Here is a 19,913-nt window from a genome sequence, read left to right as displayed (position 1 = left end):
CATTTGTTTTTACTGTTTGCCATTGGACCAAAGGGTCTAGTGGTTATGATCTTCCCTAACCACCTCCGACAGCTGATCCTGTTGCAGACGCAAAAGGGTTCTGCTGTCTGAGTACTGGTGCCTGTAGCCCAGCATAAGGACTTGCCTTCCCAGGGGGCCACTAGTGGTCAGGCCAGGTCCTCTCTCTGTGAGTGGTCCCCGAGGTAGGAATATTTCTGTGAATCCCACTTTAGACTCTTCCCAAGTGTTGTGTTGGAACAAGCTTGCCTCCCTCCTTCCCTACGCCCTTCTGCCCAGGGTGCTGCTCTCACCTCTCCCCTGTCCCCACGGCATCCTTCCGGGGCTAATTGGGACACTTGCCAGTTGCTTCCACTTCTCACACTGGATACAAACAACTTGAAGTTTCTTCCCAGAGCATGAACACATCTTCTTGAATATTCTTGTCTAAATGACTCCAAGACGTGAGGAAGGATGGAGACTTCACATTGTTGGTAGAAAAGAAGGCAGGGGTTGGGGGGCTGCTTGGGGCTAGTATTTGCTGCTTTAAAGAGAAATTTCTACTGGTAGGTTGGGGGAAGGCACGGAGCATTGACTGTGTTTTGAACATAGAAGATTGCCTGCAGCGACAAGATGATGTTGTATGTTTAACCTCTCAGTGCTAAAGATTTTATCTATAATCCTTCATTACCACAGAAACGGTCTTTCCAGGTTCTCTTTCAGAGCTGAAAATCTCCTCTCTTCCCCCGACTCCCCTCATTAAATTATCTCCCTGTTTTGGGTTGAGTTCAGCCTTTTTTTATTTTTCCTGTAGGAATTTGTCTAGGTGTAGCATAGGCTCCCACCTTCCTGTGCCTGGGATAGTCTTGTGAGCTCACGTTTGGAGACTGCTCTGCTGCTTTCTCCTGAGAGCTTTTTATTTATGTGTGTTCAAAACAAGCTCGCTGTTTGGCCCAGTTCTGTCACTCCTGAGCCTGCAACCCCGTGTCCAGGGGCTCTCATCCCTCTGATGCTCCCGAGTAGCTCCGTGGCTTCTATTAGAAAGTTTCAGCTTACTGCTCCCTCTTGCCCTACTAGCCATGTCATGATCCATGGGCACTCTCTCTGCGCTGGCCTTGCCCTCGCTCGCTTTCCTCATCTCTTTTTCACCAGTAAGAAGAGAGCAAAGCCAGATGCGTTTGGTTGGTTGGGAAGTTTGGTGCCGATTCTCCTGACAGTATTTCAAAGAGCGAAGGAGAGCTGGTTCCTGGAAGGTTGTTTTTTGGATTTTAGCCTGAGAGGACACTCAAACCATCTTTCTAGCATGGACTGGGCTGGACTCAGGACCAGCTCTGTCGTCCCTCCCAGTGGAGACCTGAAACTATTCACATGCCAGTGAGTGCCCTCAGCTAACTCAGCCTTTTCTTCCTGCATTTTAGGGTGGGATACTTGACCTGTAGCTGCATGGCCTTGGAAGCTTAGAATATCTAAGCATCCCAGTCTTAGTTAACCAATAGAACAACTTCTTTGCTGCATTTCTATGGGTTTCACAGTATAAGTTGTGTGAGTGTGGACCCCCCCCTCACACACACACACACACATACACGAACACAAGCTCCTCTTTGCTTCAGCCTTGGAAGTTACAGGCAGTGGTGTTTGGGGAGTTATGCAGCTGGTGTCAGCAATGAAAATGATGAGACTAGAAAGAGCTCTACTCTAGCTCCTAAGCTGAATGTAGACATAGACACACTTAATTTTTGCTGGCTGCTTGTAAGTGTAAGTGTGGTGGTTTAAAAAGCAGATAAAGAAACGATCCTGAAGTACTTCTTAGGAAGTGAGATAGCTTATAAAGTGTTGAACATGTGAGTACAACAGAGCTTAATGTTAGCAATTCATCTTAGCAGATAAATACTCTGACTCTTTTCCTTACCTGGCACTGAACTGATTAGGGAGAGGCAAAAAAAAATAATAGTAAAAAAGATAGAAGATGGGATTCTTCTTTAGTGAAAGAAGCTCTATATTCGTGAGCCAGACCTGACATATGTACTTCACATGTATAGAGCCTCCTAGCAACATGGAAATGGGGTTTTGTGTGAATTTGTCAGTTGTGACTAAATTTTGTGTCGGTCTTTATGATTTGCTGAAGACAGGAAGCCTTCATTTGCCTTTGCTTTCTTTTTATTTTGTGAAGCCTAATAAATGAGCTTTGTCTATTTTCACTGAAACAAATTTAAGAATTTGTTTCTGCCGTTCACCACCATGGCTATGACTGAAACAGCTTTCTTGGCACATTTCTAATCCAAATCCAAATCGACACCAGAAACAAATTCAACCCAGCAGACAGTAGAATCAGTCCATGTTTCAAAAATAACTGTTAGTTGCTTTTTTTATCAGACATGAGACAGTATGGCACCTTCAGAATAAACCTGACGGTGGGATAACAGGGGCAGAAAGTGGAAACTGTGGGGTTGCCCTACAGGCTCATCTCTCTTGGCCAAAGTCAGCCAGAGTTGAGCTTCCTTGGAGAAATACAGCAACAATCTGAAAGAAAAGATCCAGTTACCTCTAGGAACATGATGTTAAATGTTCGGTAATAAAAGTTGAGGGTGGGGAAAAAGTGATGGTTCTTCCCATCACGTTTTCTTGGCCGAACCTGAGTGATGCCCACTCCTTCGTACCAAATAAAGATGGTTTTCCTAACCCTGTTAAGGGCAAGAAAACATCTGCTACTCATCCTAAAACAGACTGAAAAATCTAATTTGCTGATCAGGAGAACTTTGATCTGGCTTGGAGCCTGGTGTCATCTCCTGTTTTCCTCACTCTGATGGACAGAAATGATATTTTCTTGAGCAATCTGAAAAAGTTCCGTGGAGAAAAATAATTCTGTTTCTGATTTGGATAGGGGAGTGAGGAATTTGGAGAGCTCAAGATCCACCACCAGGATTGAAACCGAATTCGTGACATTTACTCTCTCCACTAGAACCTAACATATTAAAGTACTTCTTGCTTTCATTCTTCACATCTAGTTTCTGGCCTTCCTGGCCCATGATGTGGGTGGACTGTTGACTGCCACTTTTCCTTGAAATTACACTGTCAGATCTTGTTTGCATGCATTGTGATTAATGGGGTTACCCCATGTGGCTCCAGTTTGGGAAACATCATTTTTCATCAAGATTGCAGGCTCTTTGGTGGTCTTGTCCTTTTTTTTTCTTTCTAAAGACAGCCATAAAAATTCTGACACCCTGGCTTCTCTTAATGATGAAAACTTGGCCTTAGATCTCTTTGTAATTTGCACCTAAATATCTCTACCACTGACAGTAACTTTTTGAAGTAACCCATCTGGAATTTCCACTTAAGGCAGGAGGAGAAGGGAGTGAGGATGTTTTTGTTACTTTTCTCTCTGTTCCTTTTAACCTTCCCCCCTCCATCACCTTCCAGCTGTACCCCCTCTCTAGCTCTATGCACTACTCAAGTTTCATTTCATGAAAGTGGTTGAAATAATAATAAAAGCACCATGCTGATTTGGAATTCCGCAGACTTGCCTACATTAATGGTATTTAACACTTTATTGATGTTTATATGGAAAACCACTGAGTAACTTTTTATTGAAGCATCTATTATATGTGTATATACCTGGTAACTACATGTGGATGGGGCGTATTCCTAGTATTCCTGTTGCAAATGCGACATCATAAATTTTTTATTGTTTGCATTTGAGGTTGGCTGGAGGTGGTTATTTATTAGGCTCAGAAATTCTGTCGACATTTGGAGTGTTTATCCTGGATTTGTTTCTGTGCATTGAAAGTGTCTGGTGCAGCTGAAGAATTGGCAAAATGGGCCAAGTGGGAAAACATGATGAAACATGGTGAAGCCAGCACAAGTCATTGAAAAAATAAAAGTTGGCAAAGGGAAGTTGCCATGAGGGTGAGGTAAAACAGGAAGAATGTAGGCAGGGCCCTCTCTCAGCAACAGCCTGTCTGGAGAACCGGACCCACATGGCTCCTCAGGGCTGGTGTATTTGACTCAGGGCCTGGACCTTTGGCGAATGAGGCTACAAATTCACCGCTAGTTAGAAAAGAAACAGAGATGTCTTCTCAGTGTTTCAGCATTCTCATTTCAGGGTGTGTGCACTGTAGCACTGTAGCACTGTTATCCCATTTGTTCATCGATTTGCTGGAGTGGGCACCAGTAACGTCTGCATTGTGAGACTTGTTACTGTTTTTGGCATATCAAATAAGAGAATTCCAGATAGCGTTTCAGAGAGTTATTTGTATCAGCTCAATTTCAGCGTTATTCACAGGAGCAAAAAGGTGAAAGCAGCCACAGTGTCTGTTGGTGGCTGAATGAATCAAGAACATGTGATAGATACATACAATTAAATAAGAAAGCAAATCCAACCAGATGCTGTAACATGGATGAACTGGACACATCATTCTGAGTAAAATCAGCTAGTCAGATACATAAACCCTACATGATATATCTCTCGTGGTCAAACCAGTAGATGCTGAAAGTAAAATGGAGGTTTCCAGGAGCCTGGGAATTTTTTAATGGATAGATTTTAAGTCACAAGATAACAAAGTCTGGAGACAGGTTGATCTGAAGTGGCTATGTTGTTGTAATGCCATGCACCTAAAGGTTGTTCTAGGGGTGAATTAGTATTATATGTTTTTCTCCTCAGTTAAAAAGAAATATTCTTTTTGAGTTAACAATTGAAAAATCCAGAAAGTTTCTTTTTTGTTGAATTTTATTTTATTTTGCTTGGGGGCCATATTCAGTAGTTCTCCTCATTAGCTCAACACAGGAGCTATTCCTCATTCTGTGTTGGGGGTTGTTCTTAGCAGTGCTTTGGGAAGCATGAGGAACAGAGGGTTGAACCCAGGTCTACAGCTTGTGTTTAGCTTATTGAGAACTTTCTCCGACCCCCAGAAAGTTTTTCAATGTAGAAGCATGTTGCCTATTTGCCAAATACACAATCAGGACTTCTGCACTTATTCAGGAAAACAGCCCAATGCTTGTCATCTCCTACAACCAGATCTTCGAAGTTCTGTGTATTTTGATTCATTCTCAGTACCTGTCTATTGTGGATAATCAGGTGATAGTAGAGTTTCCAAAGGAGCAAAGACCATAAAAATAGATGTCCTAGCATGAAACCAAGCAAAGAAGGATGACAATGTGGAGCCATAGACAGTAGTCACAGAGTACTCTCAGACGTTCACCAGTGATTCTGCAGGGGATAGCCCTCTCAGACGTCCTCCAGTGATTCTGCAGGGGAGAGCCCTCTCAGACGTCCTCCAGTGATTCTGCAGGGGAGAGCCCTCTCAGATATCCTCCTGTGCTCTGCAGGGGAGAGCCCTCTCAGACATCCTCCTGTGATTTTGCACTGGAAGAGATACTCAAATTTTTCCTGTGCAGACACTTGGCCAGGCTTGAGGAATTAGCATGATGCTGAGAATTTATCCTGGGGCTCCCACATGCAAAGCCTGTGCCCCAACCTATTGAGCTTGCTCCTTGGACCCATACATTTTCTCTGTCTCTTGTTTTATTTTTCCTTGCTAAGGAGTTCAACCAAAAGAGTAAGAATCGTTTCTAAAGAGTTGTGTACCAAGTGCTTCCAAATCAACTCCTCTTCACACTCCCTCAAAGATGCACTTCTAAGCTTAGTTTTTAGCTCTCTGTATCTCTTCATCCTTTTCTGATCACGTTCATTTTCTTCTCTATAAAATGTGGGTGATATTCTTACAATCGGAGAAAGCGTGACCAGTCTAGCATTAACTGCAGTGAGAACCTAAGAGCAGGCAACAGTAGTAATTTTGCCGCTGGAGACAAAGTAGATGCTTGTACAGAGCAGAGATAGTTCAGTGGTTTGGGAACTGGGGGTGTAGTTCAGTGGTAAAGCACATGGCTTGCATCTGTGAGGTCTTGGATTGATCTCCAGTTCCAGAGAAAGAAAATGTATTTTATATGCATAAATATGAATGCAATTGCCTGCAAAACCTTTGCTCATAGTGTTTAATTTCTCCTCATAAGGAGAATCAGGATCTAATTTTCCCCGCTTGGTGACTTGCTCAGGGAACAGAGGTTGAGAAACTCTGCCCTTGCTGAAGGAAGTGTTATTCAGCTACAGATGATGCAAACTGAATTTAAGCCAAAAGGGGGAGGGAAAAAAAAGATTAATTCTCACGTTTGGCTTTGTAGGAAATGGAGAAAGGCTAATCTCCTAGAATAGACATTTGTGCTCTTGGCGCAGTATTTTCTTATCCAACCCTCTGGGTTGAGCCTGGTTGTCAGTGTTTGCCTTCTGTCTCTGAGGAAGTCTGGGCTCGGCTTGCAGCATGTCTGTGAGTTCTGCAGACGAGTGCAGGGGCCTGCCCTCCTCCTACGGCCAAGCCCAGTTTCTGCTGAAGCCTGGCAGCTTGCCTGAGGTAGCAGGTCAGGGACTGACCGAACTTCATTCGCTCATCACCGGGCTCTGTGTTTGTGGCTATCAATTCCACACACTTGATTGTTGAAAAATGTTGGGATCAAAAAAGGACTTCCCTTTGAACTTGAGCTTGGACTTATGGGAGGTATCAAGGCAGCAGGTAGAACCGTGACACGCCCTCATGGGAATTTGGGGGGGAAGAAGGGTTGTTTGTGTTTTTTCTTTGCTTTTTAAAAAAAAATTATTTATTTATTGAATCACCATGAGATACACAGTTACAAAGCTGTTCATGATTGGGTTCCAGTCATACAATGTTCCAACACCCGTCCCTTCACTAGGGCACATTTCCAGCCACCAGTGTCCCCAGTTTCCCTCCCATCACACCCGCCACACCAGCCTTCCTCTATGGCAGGCACTTCTCTCTCTCTCTCTCTCTCTCTCTCTCTCTCTCTCTCTCTCTCTCTCTCTCTCTCTCTCCCCCTCTCTCTCCCTCTCCCTCTCCCTCTGTCTCTCTCTCTGTCTCCCTCTCCCTCTCCCTCTGTCTCTCTCTCTGTCTCCCTCTCCCTCTCCCTTTCTCTCTCTCTTCCTCTCCCTCTCCCTCTCTCTCTCTCTCTCTCTCTCTCTCTCTCTCTCTCTCTCTCTCTCTCTCTCTCTCTCTCTCTCTCTCTCTCCTTGACATACCAGGGCAGTAGACACAAAAGCAAAGGGGCCTGCCCACAGTTGGACACTTGCCTGAGGGGGGGCAGCAGTTACAATAGAGAAGAGACAGCCCTTCCCTTCCCACCGTTGATGGGTGCAGGTCACCCTCCACATGGGACAGTGTCCCTGGCACAAAGGGTGGGAGAATTTTCAGCGATCTCATACTACACTGCTGAGTATTTTCCTTTCTACTTGCCTGTGATGCCAAGTGACCCCAGAGACCTCCCTTCTCCACTTCTGTCTTCTAGATTACCACAGACCTGCGGCAGCGATGCACGGACAATCACACGGGCACGTCAGCCTCAGCACCCATGGCTGCAGGCATCATCGCACTGGCCCTGGAAGCCAAGTAAGCCTTTCTTTCTCTCTCCTTCACTGGGGACAGTCCCTCCTCTCAGGGTCTCTGTCCCACCCCGACGATCTCACTGGTCCCCAACACCACGGCCTAGAATGTGATCTGCCCACCTTGAGCACACCAACAGCATTAGGGCTTAGCATTTTCCCAGTCTGTTCAGGAAAGAGGCACCATTAAAGAAAAATGGGGAGGTTTCCATATATTTTTTATAAAAAAGATCTAAGTGTATAATTACTTTATTATGGAGTCACGGTGTAAGCCTGCCAGTTGGCTCTGCCGCGCTTGCCTTGCTGAGGTTTTATTCCAGTCTGGGAATGCTTCCGGGAGTCTCGGAGCAGTGAGGTCTGCCTGCTTCTGGGCGCCTTCCCTGCAGAAATGCAGCTCCATGGCAACTCCCTCGGGGGCCTAGGCGGTGTCAAGCACTCAGGATAGACGTCCAGAAGCAAGAACATCCACTCTCCGTCCCTCTGTTCAGTGAGTCTGATTCCATGTCTGAAAGGCCCCTGGGAGAGCCAGGCCCCCTTAGCTAATTCACCATCTGTAGGGCCCCCTCTTCTCTAAAGAGCAGCAGATTGATTGCCCTGACTTCCAAAAAGCCCCAGAGAAGCTTAGAGGAAACCTTTCTTACTCTCAATTTTATCATCTAAAATACCCGACACTCTAAAGTGTTTTTTTGACCAAATCAGCACCTAACTTAGTTGCAAACAAGGCTTACCCTGACTTGAGGCTCTGTATTGTGGAAATCCATCCATCTTACTGCAGGAATATTAGTATACATGGTTATAAGATGCTGGAGGTTTGGGGGTCTCAGACACTCAGAACACAGCGACTCTTACCTAAGCATTAACATTAGGAGAGAATTTAGCTCCCATGAATGTTCAAATATCTTTTTGATAAAGGTTAACCATGAGAGCATTTCACAATCATATTTCCTCTTGAAGTATTACGAGGTTGAATTTTGCAAGGAACTGGCACATATCCTATGAAATTCTCACTTATGTTTTCAGTACATGGTTCTGATTGCTTTAACAGAAGAAGTCTCAATTAAGTGTGTTTCTAATTTGGTGGCTATAAATTGGACTTCTGAAAACATATTGTCTTCATTCTGCATTCTGGGTACTTTGAAATATTTTCCTATCCACAAAATAGTGAAGGAAGAAAATCAGGAATTCTCTCTCTACCTCCCCACTTCTCCCCAGAAGGATATAATCTCAGACTTGGCAACCAAATTCTATAACTGGCAGCAAAGCATCATGATATTTATACTGAGGTACTACTAGAGCTATTACTATAATGCAAATAGTTTCAACAATAATTCCTTTGATGTTTATTTAAACTTAAATGAACAATCCTTTTTTTTTTTTTCCGCCTCCAACAACACACTCAGTTACATAAGGTCATTTTGGGGGTGGGTAATACACCAATCAGAGCTTTTCATTTCTTTTCCTTTAAGCTTAAACATTTTCAAGATTGATTTCTGGGAGGAAGATCCCAAGTTACAATTTACCAAGAAAATCCATGCACTATGTGTTTATTTTTTAATTTTTTTTATTAGTGAATCACCATGAGGTACAATTACAGAGTTAAAAACTTTCGTATTTGCATTTCAGTCACACAATTATCGAGTACCCATCCCTCCACCAGTGCCCATTTTCCACAACCAATGATCCCAGTGTCCCTCCCTCCCACCCACCCCTACCCCACCTCTCACCCCACCCCCACCCTGCCTCTGTGGTAGGGCATTCCTTTTTGTTCTCTCTCTCTTTTTGGGTGTTGTGGTTTGCAATAGGGGTATTGAGTGGCCATTGTGTTCGGTCTATAGTCTACTTTCAGTCAGTATCTCACATCCTGAGCTTACTTGGTGTTACCTTCTCTATCTGAGCTGCCTTTTCCCCCAGCATGTGAGCCAGCTTCCAAGCCGCCATACACTATGTGTTAAGATTTTTGAGATAATCCATTTTGGCCATAAGGCCAGAGTAGCAGACAAATAATCTGACAAACCAAGAAAGACTAAGCGGCTGCATCGGTGTGTCCAATGGGCCTGTCTCAGCCTGTAGCTAAAGCTGAAAAGAAGGGATCTGAGGACCAAGTGAGTGAGTCCTGCTCTGATTCCAGGATCTACAAACACGTGAGTGAAAGGTACCTGTAGTCAGGAAGGTGTCGGAGGTCCTCCAGTAACAACGCCATTGCTGTAACCTGGCATTACAGAAATGTGCCGCTTTGATCAGGCTTGTAGAGAGAGCCAGGGGTGGAAGGTCAGGAAGTAGAGTTGGACAGACCCTCTGAATTGTATGTCTCCACCCTTTCGGCACGAGACAGAAAGGCACATTTCCCCCTAATGTCACCAGATTGCAGTGTTTGCCTGGGAGCACTCCCATGCCCTGCAGGAACCCTGCACCCTGCTCTCCTTTTTTTCTTGAGCTCTTTCCTGCCACAGGAGGATTGGGCGGGGGGGGCGGGGGGGGATCAATAGTAGCTCTGGAGCTATTTCAACCAGTGGCCTCTAGATCATTCTGAATATTTCCCACCCCCTAAAGATAGAACTTTTTCATTTGAGAAAGAAAAGAAACGCTTTGGGGAAAACTAAAAATAGAAATTAAATACAGAACATAGAAACAACTGAGCTTCCAGTGTCCAGATTTCTTGTCTGAATGCGACAGTTGCTTGGTCATGGATTGACTTTGCCATGACAACTGTCAAACTCCTAGGCTCACCCCAACCCCCATTCCCCAGACATGTAAGAACTCATGTGGCTGCAGTCTCGGCTGTAATACCACCAGATACCACGGAAAAATTGTGCTGCTCCCAAGATCATAAGGATTCATTCTGTGCTTCCCCGTTCTTCCCTGTGTCTGAACCCCTGTAGTTAGGGCTGCCCTGACTGTACTGGCTGCCTCTGACAAGCTAGTCATAAACTTTGCTTCTCTAGTAGATCTGATGATTTTTATGTTCTCAAAGATGCTTCCTGGGTACAGAAAGCTCGTAGCTCTATATCCTACGAAGAATTATAAGGGCAGGAGACATAGTACAGGAGTTAGTCACTTGCCTTGTATTCAGCTGTTTCTGGTTCCCTCTCTAACATTGCTTGATCCCCCAAGTATAACCTGAGTACTGCTGAGTGTGGCTCAAAAAAAAAGAGAAATAAAATAAAAATCATAAGCAACTGCCAAGGTAGAGAAAATATTGTCATCTTGAAAAAAGGGGTGAAAGTAGACTTTTGTATTCTCATTATTTATTTGTTCTTCATGACCAATATATTAAACTATTTTGAGGTTTATAATATTTTACTGACATGAATTTCATGGACATGGGAATAATTTTCTGGTTTTCAGTTTTCCTCGATAGGAAATATGTAGCCCATGCTTACAAATAAGCTACCATTTGGGTCATTGCTCCTTGAAATAATGCCTTTATATAGCATAATTCAGAATGTCCAAATGACATTTCTAGCTTGGGAGTCATTTTTACTAAGTAAAGTAGTAAAACATGACTGGTAGTGTTAAGTCAGCAACTTTAATAGTTTTACGTGTGCCAAGTTACATTTATAAGGTACTTGTTCTTAGATACTGGTGAATATTATCAATATTCTGAACCTGTGGTCATCAAGCCTTCTGACCCCTATAAACCAGCAGTTAAAAATACTGCTCTTGGCCTAGGAGAGAGAAAATGTTGTAAGCAAATGATGCTGTATATAAAATAGTAAACAATTCTCTATAAGAATAGAAATTACTAAAAGTTTTTCTTTCCTGAATCTGCAATTAGCAATTAACTTTGCAATTATTAATAATTAACAATTATTAATAAATTAGTAATTGCACTTGCAATTAGCCAGGAAAAGCAATTTTACATGAGTGTTGTGTGTTAGTTTAGGAAATTAAAAACTCGAGTTCCCTCAAAGAAGCCTTGTTGGCCTTATATTACAAATGGCTTCATTGGACCTTACAGGTTCAGTCATCAAGAAATATTTTTTTCTACATAGTGACTAGCAAATAAAAGTGGCCGAATTGAATTGAAACTTCTAAAATTATAAAAAATTTAAAGGAGGGTACTGGTATTAAAAAATCCTTTTACAAATTCTGGGGCCGGAGTGATAGCACAGTGGGCAGGGTGTTTGCATTGCCGACCCAGGTTCGATCCCCAGCATCCCATATGGTCCCCCAAGCACCACCAAGAGTAATTCCTGAGTGCAGAACCAGGAGTAACCCCTAAGCATGCTGGGTGTGACCCCCCCAAAAAAAATCCTTTTACAAATTCTTATTTGAAGTAACTCAAAAGTATTTCTCTCAAATTTCCTATCTCAAGGGTCACAAGGATACTTTGTTCTAAGAAAACCTGACATACAGAGATCAAATTGAGGGGGAAAAGAACATATTTTAGTGGAAGAAGTTATTCTGCAACTTTGTACCTAGTACATGGCTGCTTCTGATGTGCTTTACATACTTATGTTGACACATTTATAGGTAAGCTTATTTGTTTGCTTCTTGTTAGCTAGCTATTCACTCCTACTACACTTTAGCACTGGTTTATAGAGTATAACATATAGGAATAAATAGAACATGATATATACAGAGAATACATTTCTAAGTGATTGAAGCATTTTTAAAAAATTTTACTACAGATGTTTTTGTTTCACTATCTTCTGAATGAGGCTTAGAGTTTATGAGAATAAGGTTCTTACTCATTTTATGTATACATGACATGCATACCAAACATTTAAAAATTAAACATCTTGTTAAGAATTAAGTGAATTAGTTTAATTCAGATACATATGAAATGTGTCACTCATTTTCAAAAGATATATGCATACATGTGCACACACATATACATACAAATTATTTTAGGAATTCAGTGCAATAATTTGGTAGGATGTTCTTTTTTATTTTAAATTTGTTTGGGACTACACCCGGTGTAGCTCAGGGCTTACTTCTGGCTTAGTGTTCCAGGATCTCTCCTGTCAGGGCACAGGGGCTCATCTGGAATGCCAGGGGTAGAACTCAGGTCTGTCAGACTGCATTCAGGGAAGACACTCTACCTACTCTACTATCGCTCCTTCCCCTCGGTGCAGTAATGTGCAGGGAAAGGTTAGGAATGGTGCAGGGTGTGAATAAAAGTAGAAAAGAACCGCCTCAGTGGTCCACATTGGAATGTGTGGTTCTTTCCAGTTCTCCATTACATCTAAGTATAGTGTTTCAAAGAAGGTTAATTTGAAGCAAGCATTCAAGAATCCACCTAGTCTAAGCTGCAGAGTTTGGGCACGAAGGAACTGAAGTGAGACTTCCTCAACCCTCTCCAGCCAGGAAGGATTTTCACCTTTCATTTCCTCTAGTTGATTTCTGTCTGCAGCGCTGCAATTCATTTTTTTATTCAGTTGTCTTATTTCTCAGAACTGGGATTAACCAGGGCACATAAAATATAAGGTGCTGTTCCTTCCCTTACTTCCAAGAGAACTGCCTGCAGCTTTGAAATGGTGCTGGGAAGGAGGATGTTCCATCGGGAGATAAAAGTATGCGGAATGAAAGAACCCCAGACCCACAGGATGGTGCAGATACCGTGTGCTGCTGCTGAATGTGTTATCAAAATATCTTTTTCAAAAAATTTAACTTACTGTTTATAAAATTTATAAGCTATAGAATCCATCTGTATCATTTTTTTTGCAGTTTCCCTCATCAACCTTTATGCCTTTGCTTAATCTCTTACCTTTGTGTTTTCCCATTGTAGAAAAACTACTGGAAAATATCCTAAGAATGTAGTGCATTTATTATAAGACGCTCCCACCTTGGACTGTTGAGAGGGAATCTGGAGCATTTAACAAGATGAGTCAAAGTAATTCACTGAGGGCTAGAGTGATAGCATAGCAGGTACAGTGTTTCCCCTGCATGCAGCCAACCCGGGTTTGATTTCCAGTATCCCATATGGTCCCCTGAGCACCGTCAGGAGTGATTCCTCAGTGCAGAGCCAGGAGTAAGCACACTGCATCGCCAGGTGTGACCCAAAAAGCACAAACAAATAAATAAATAATGTTAAGGAGATTGATCTTATTTAAAAAAAAAAAAAGTAATTCACTGAGGGGGTTCAAAGTTCTTGAACTACTATCTTGAAGGGAGGCGCCATAGGGAGTTGATAGAAATACAAGTATTGGGTTTGCATTAGTCATAACTCATGAGCTACTCTTATTATCTCTGCTTTATTTAAGTTAAATACTATATTTAAAATTCTAGCTCATTAAAATGTCACTGGGCTGAGAAGGTTGAAGGATGCGGTGCTGCTCTGGGTTGCTCAGGGTCCCCGGCACTGTTTGTGCTTCTCTAGGACCACACCTGGTATGTAGGCACCTTCCAGACTAGAGGGTGATGCTCAGGGGCACTGGTGCTGGGGGGAGGGCTAGGGCAGTCTCAGGCAAGGCTTAGGCTTTCACAATTTTACTATCTGTCCTACTGCAAAGTCCTTTCAAAAAAAAAGTAATAATTTCTTTCATCTAAACAGGGTCTAGGGGCTGGAGCAATAGCACAGCAGGTAGGGCGTTTGCCTTGCACGTGGCCAACCCGGGTTCGATTCCCAGCATCCCATATGGTCCCCTGAGCACCGCCAGGGGTAATTCCTGAGTGCAGAGCCAGGAGTAACCCCTGTGCATCGCCGGGTGTGATCCAAAAAACAAATAAATAAATAAATAAATAAATAAAATAAACAGGGTCTAATATATAATACAATGTGCCTTTAAAAAGAAATTTTAAAGCTTATCAAATTCTTCCCCTCCCAAATCTGCCTGAATCCCATTTCTGTCATGTTTTGTAATGCTTTTAATAATTTAATAGATGTACCTAATTTATAATTTTAAAAATTTTATCAAAGATCACATCCAGCTATATGATTCAGAAGTTTTCCTTTTTAATTTATTTTAATTTGGTTTGGGGGCCACACTGGTGGTTCTCTGGGCTTACTCCTGGCTCTGTGCTCAGGCAGGACTTGGTGGAGCACATATACGGGATGCTGAAGGTCAAACCCAGATCAGCCGTGTACTAGCGAATGCCCTAGCATATACTGTCTTTCTTCCCCTCCGTGTGTTTTTTTTAAGAGATATGCTCATTTCTTAATATTCGAAAAGAATATGCAAAACTAGTGACTGTACAGATTAGTATTCCAGGCTTCAAGAGTAAAGGAAGACTCAGCACCTATGCCTTTTCTTCCATATCCTCTTGGAGTTTATGCTTTATAGTGTTGGAGTTTCACTCCACCTTGAGCAGAGATTTCTGGCATGAATACTTGGATACATAGCACAGGGAGAAGAGAAATTGCAATGTAACAGGAGAGAAGAGCCGGAAAAGTTTGTGGGTCAAAACACTGTCCCCATTTCCACGTGAGGAATAGCAGGGATGCCCTGTCCTGTCCCGGGTTATTCTCTGTAGTGAAATAATTGTAACCAGACCCAGAGCAGTCACGATGGGCCTGCTGCCAGTCTGCATGAAAATAACTTTGTTATGTCTACACCGCGCAGACAATACACTGTGTCCTGAGCACTTTTCAAGTTCAAGTTATGTAGAAGCCAATTTTTGCTGGCCTCATTTTTGCAACCTAACTAATAGTTAAAGTTGTCCTTTTAGCTCTGGAAAAGCCCTTTCAGCAGACACATTCACCTTTCATTATCTGGAGAATCGGCTAGTGTTTTCCATCACTTTTTTATCACTATTACTTTAATTTTGGGTCACACCCAGCTGTTCTCAAGACTTACACATGACTCTGTGCTCAGGGATCATTTCTGGCAGGTTCAAGGGCCCACATGGGGCATGGGCGTCGAACCCAGGTCGGCCACATGCAAGGCAAGTGACCTATGCACTGTATTATCACACAGGCCCCTTCCATCATCTTCTCGCAATGAGAAATATCTAAGAAGCTGGGGGGATAGTGGAGTTGCCCAGAGATGAAGCTGAAGGTAGGAAAGTCCAGTGGTGATTGCTACCTGCCTCTCTTGGTGTAGCTGTATTTTTAGGGACTTATTGTTCACTGGACATATTTTGCTCTGATTACTGTGATGGTGAGGCTTTTCTCCTTAAGAGTGGCTCTTCTTCCTCTTGCAATACCCTGAGATTTTCTCTGTGTAGCTTGTCACTTATCATTTTCAATAGTTACATGTCATTTGTGAGAATTGCCTTCCATGATAAATCCCCAATTTGTTATTTAACCTAAACAATCATCCTTACAGATCATGGTCAGAAAGTCCTCTACAGTATTCTCTGGTTGTGACTCCCCCATAATGATTATGTTATTATCTGTGATAGTATTATTATAGCTGCCAGTCTAGGGAATGAGCCGAATCCATAGGCATGTAAAGGTTGTAAACCATTCATCTAGTATATGCCATCTTCTTTGGCACCCAAAGGGCACTGGCTTGGAGAATTCTGTGAACAGTGATACCCTCTGATAAAATAAAATATAGGAGCTTCTCCCAGTTTATGTCCTGGCTGTCAGGGTGGAGAGTGGTGGAGAGATTATAAAAAGTGACTTTGAAGGAAAATTTCAAGTCTGACCTCATTTTCCTCATCTTTCTCAGATCTGAAAGATATGTAAAGAAAGATGAGTGTTGGAATATAAACCTTACGTGAAAGCAGTGTTACTGAATTAGATATGTGGTAATAGCCTATATCTCTGTTAATTCCTAAGCTAAGCTTGGAGGATTGAATGGTGTATTTTCACGGACTTGCAGCTTTCACCGTATTCGGTGGGGTAATCTGAAAAAAGCAAATGGTGTACACTAAGAAAGACATACCAAGTAGTGTAATGGAATGTAATTTGGGGGCTGGAGCAATTTTGCAGAGTAGTAAATGCAAAACTTCTAAGAAGGTTGATTTTAGCTGAAATCTGAATTAGGAGTTTGTTCCCTGAAAGAACCAAACTGAGAATTCCAAAGAGGAGGAGGAGCCTTGGAATTGTTGGTAAGTCCTTCTGGTTGGGAGGTAGTTACTAATTGATTTGAGAAATATAAAAATCTGGCCAGCTAGTGTGAGCTAAGGAGAGGATCGTATCACAGGAAATTATGACAGTGAGCCAGCATGGTAGAGAACTGGGGAGCCTTGAAGAAAGACTTGAGGGAATAAGGTCCTTGGGTGACACCCAGCAGAGTTCAGGACTTAATCCTGGCTCTGCATTCAGGAATCACTCCTGGCAGTGCTCAGGGGACCATATGGGGTTGGTGGGCATCGAACCCGAGTGGGCCACATTCAAAGCAGATACCCTACATGCTGAACGATTTATTAGCCCCTTACATTTTTATTTATTTGGGGGAGGTTGTTTTGGGGTTTTTTTTTTGGGGGGGGTCACATCTGGCGATGCTCAGAGTATACTCCTGGCTCTGTACTCAGTAATTACTCCTGGCAGTTCTCCAGGGACATATGGGATACTGGGTATCCAACTCAGGTCTGCAGCGTACAGGGCAGGCGCCCTACCCACTGTACTATCACTCAGTCCCGTCTGCACCTTACACTTCATAGTGACATTCCAGCATCTCCGAGAAGCACTGGTATGGGAGCAGGGCAGACAGTATGTGGGAAGCTGGTGCAGGATTCACAACAGATCAGAGTGTCCTGGTCAGAGTGATGAGAGATGATGATAGGGGATAGAAGAAGGTAGATCTGTTTTATGTACCTGTTGGAGTACGGTGAACCGGGAATGATTCAGCTCATAGCTTGGAGTTGGGAAGGAACAACTCAAACTGACTTCTGGTTTATTCACTGAGCTCTTCCGGGGCTTGTACCCCATCCTTTATTTTTCTTGTAGAATCCTTAGAATTAGTGGAAGGATAGAGACTCAGGGTGCTAAGATCGCTGTGTTTCCGGTCATTCCACAAGACCTGTAGTCAGTTTCTACAACTACTAACTGTGTGTTGGTGCATCGGCTTTACCCAGCAGTTTCTTAGCCTTAGAAAATGCTTTTCATGAAGCTACTGAACACTGTAAATGACAGAAACATTTGCATTTTAAAAGAGAGAAGGAAAATAGAGAATATAGATTTGTATTTTAAGTTGAGCCTATTCTACCTTGCTCTTTAATTTAAATAGGGTATTAGCATCAAATTAACCTTAATACCTGTTAAGAAATTTTAATATATTAGTGGATTTATGAAAAGCGTGTAAATTTTAGTATTCAGACTTAGGCTCTTGAGATTTTTGTGGATTTTATTCATTGCCAGGAAATTTTTCTTGATAGTGTCTATAGTAACCCCCTAAATACCATCAAATATAATTTTTCTTGGTAGAAATAAAAAAACACTGACTTGTTTTTCAGGGTCTGTCATAATCTCACATCATGGTCTGCTACTTAGTCACTTTAATCAAAGCATATTTCAGTATGTTCTACAAAATGACTTACTCTGTAGCTTCATCAAATATCATTATCTTCACATTTGAAGATTCTTAGATGTGTTCCTAAGCCCTCTATTGAAATCCAAGTTAAAATTCAAAGCTGCTTTTATAGATAGTGCTCTTGGGCTGAGTTTTGAATCAGTCTTGCCTGTGCTTCCAATATATTTTTGTTCCCATTTACTTAGAAGAGCATAACTTTAGTTTCACAGAATTTATTTTCCTTCCTTCCTTCCTTCCTTCCTTCCTTCCTTCCTTCCTTCCTTCCTTCCTTCCTTCCTTCCTTCCTTCCTTCCCTCCATCCTTCCTTTTTTCCTTTCTTCCTTCCTTCCTGTTTAGAAGATTGCCTTATTTTCTTACTGTCTTGGACTAACTTTTGATTTCTGAATTTTTTATGATTCTGGGGGACTAGAGCAATAACATAGTGGGTAGGGCGTTTGCCTTGCATGCGGCCAACCTTCGTCCCTCTCGGAGAGCCTGGCAAGCTACAAGAGTATCCCGCCTGCACGGGAGAGTCTGGCAAGCTACCTGTGGCATATTCAATATGCCAAAAACAGTAAAAACAAGTCTCACAAGTCTTACATTATTTACCCACTCGAGCAAATCGATGAGCAACGAGATTACAAGTACAAGTGCTATGATTCTGGGTCGGAGCAATAGTACAGTGGGTAGGGCACTTTGCCTTGCATTGAGGTTTAATCCCCAGGACCCTTTATAATCCCCTGAGTCACGCCAGACATGATCCCTGAGCACGAGCACAGAGCCATGAGTTCTTGAGCAGTGCTCAATATGGTCCCCAAACAGAGTAGAGGAATTCACTATGATTCTGAATCTTATTAGGTAGCCATACATATGACTGAGATAAAGATTTATGTCCCTTGCACATCATAGGAAAACAATGGGGATAACAATACCTGGTCGTGTTGTTTTAACCATGACACATCAGACTGAGACATCAACATCCAATGTCTGAGAAAAATTATTCTTTTGACCATTGGTCCCAGTTGACTGTGAAAATAGTTCAGAAGAGTACAAAAAGGTACAAGTAAAAGAAAATGAAAACTGAGTAGAAATTAGCCTCCATTTGATAATCTTATTCTGAATTTACTCTAATTTACTAAATTTACTCCTTTCCAGATACTGTTTGCTTTTTGTATCAATTCTTTCATTTAGTCCTCAAAGCAATGCTATTGGTGTCACTGTCACTGTATTTCCGATGTGTGAAGTGAATCTTGGAGAGCTACACAGGTGGTGAGCTGAAGGTCTGGAATTAGAACTCAAGGCAAAGTGATACTGTACCTAGACTGTCACTTACCACCTTCCTAGTGTAGGAACTATGATAAGACCTAGTTACTTACAAATAGGTGATTGAAGTACAAGGAACACCAATGTGGAGCAAGGAAACATTTTGACAGGGATGGTTCAGGAAGACATGAAAGAAGAAGGGTTTGAGTTAGACCTTGAAGTATGGCTACGGGTGATATTGAATCTTGTTTTAAAATGCATATTTCGAAGCCCTCAAAAATAATTCAGGTGAGCAGTTGCAAAAAGCCCACAGATCACAGTGAGGAAATGCTTCCTAAACCGTAAATTGTCTTGAAAGTGGGTATGCCAAGGACAGAGCTACAGTACAGTGGATAGGGCATTTGCCTTGCACACAGCCAATGCGGATTTAATCCCTGGCACCCCATATGGTCCTCCAAGCACTGCTAGGAGTGACTCCTGAGTGCAAAGCCATGAGTAACCCCTGAGTACCACCAGGTATGGCCCTCCAAAAACAAAACAAACCCCCCAAAAGTGGGCGTGCTGCACTAGCCTAGGAATTAGGAACAGTGTTTCATATCTAAGAGGCAAGCCTATCTCTCTCTCTCTCTCTCTCTCTATATATATATATATATATATATATGTATATATGTGTGTGTATACGTATATATATATATATTGAATTCTAAGAAGAAATAACTGGTGGGAAGGAATAACTGGTTATTCAAAGGTATGGCCAGGTATCTATTCGTATATCTCTAGCTATAAGAATGTAGTGGCAACAGTTTAGTTATAACTATAGATTGACTCTCACAAGAAGTATTTATTGGGCTAGAGAGATGTCTCCCAAT

At 42.3% G+C, this 19,913-nt stretch overlaps 1 protein-coding gene across 1 annotated transcript in view; it reads left to right on the top strand.

Annotated features, from left to right (window-relative positions):
- PCSK5 (proprotein convertase subtilisin/kexin type 5) overlaps window positions 1–19,913 on the top strand; it is a 320,193-nt gene that overhangs the window by 209,152 nt on the left and 91,128 nt on the right. The window contains exon 9 of the mRNA XM_055119708.1: window positions 7,345–7,445. Within this exon, the coding sequence (XP_054975683.1) occupies window positions 7,345–7,445 (101 nt within the window). The remainder of the gene's footprint in view (window positions 1–7,344; window positions 7,446–19,913) is intronic.

The sequence above is a fragment of the Sorex araneus genome, chromosome 1, assembly GCF_027595985.1.
Source record: "Sorex araneus isolate mSorAra2 chromosome 1, mSorAra2.pri, whole genome shotgun sequence".
NCBI lineage: Eukaryota > Metazoa > Chordata > Mammalia > Eulipotyphla > Soricidae > Sorex > Sorex araneus.
This window is presented reverse-complemented; position numbering and strand designations above follow the sequence as displayed.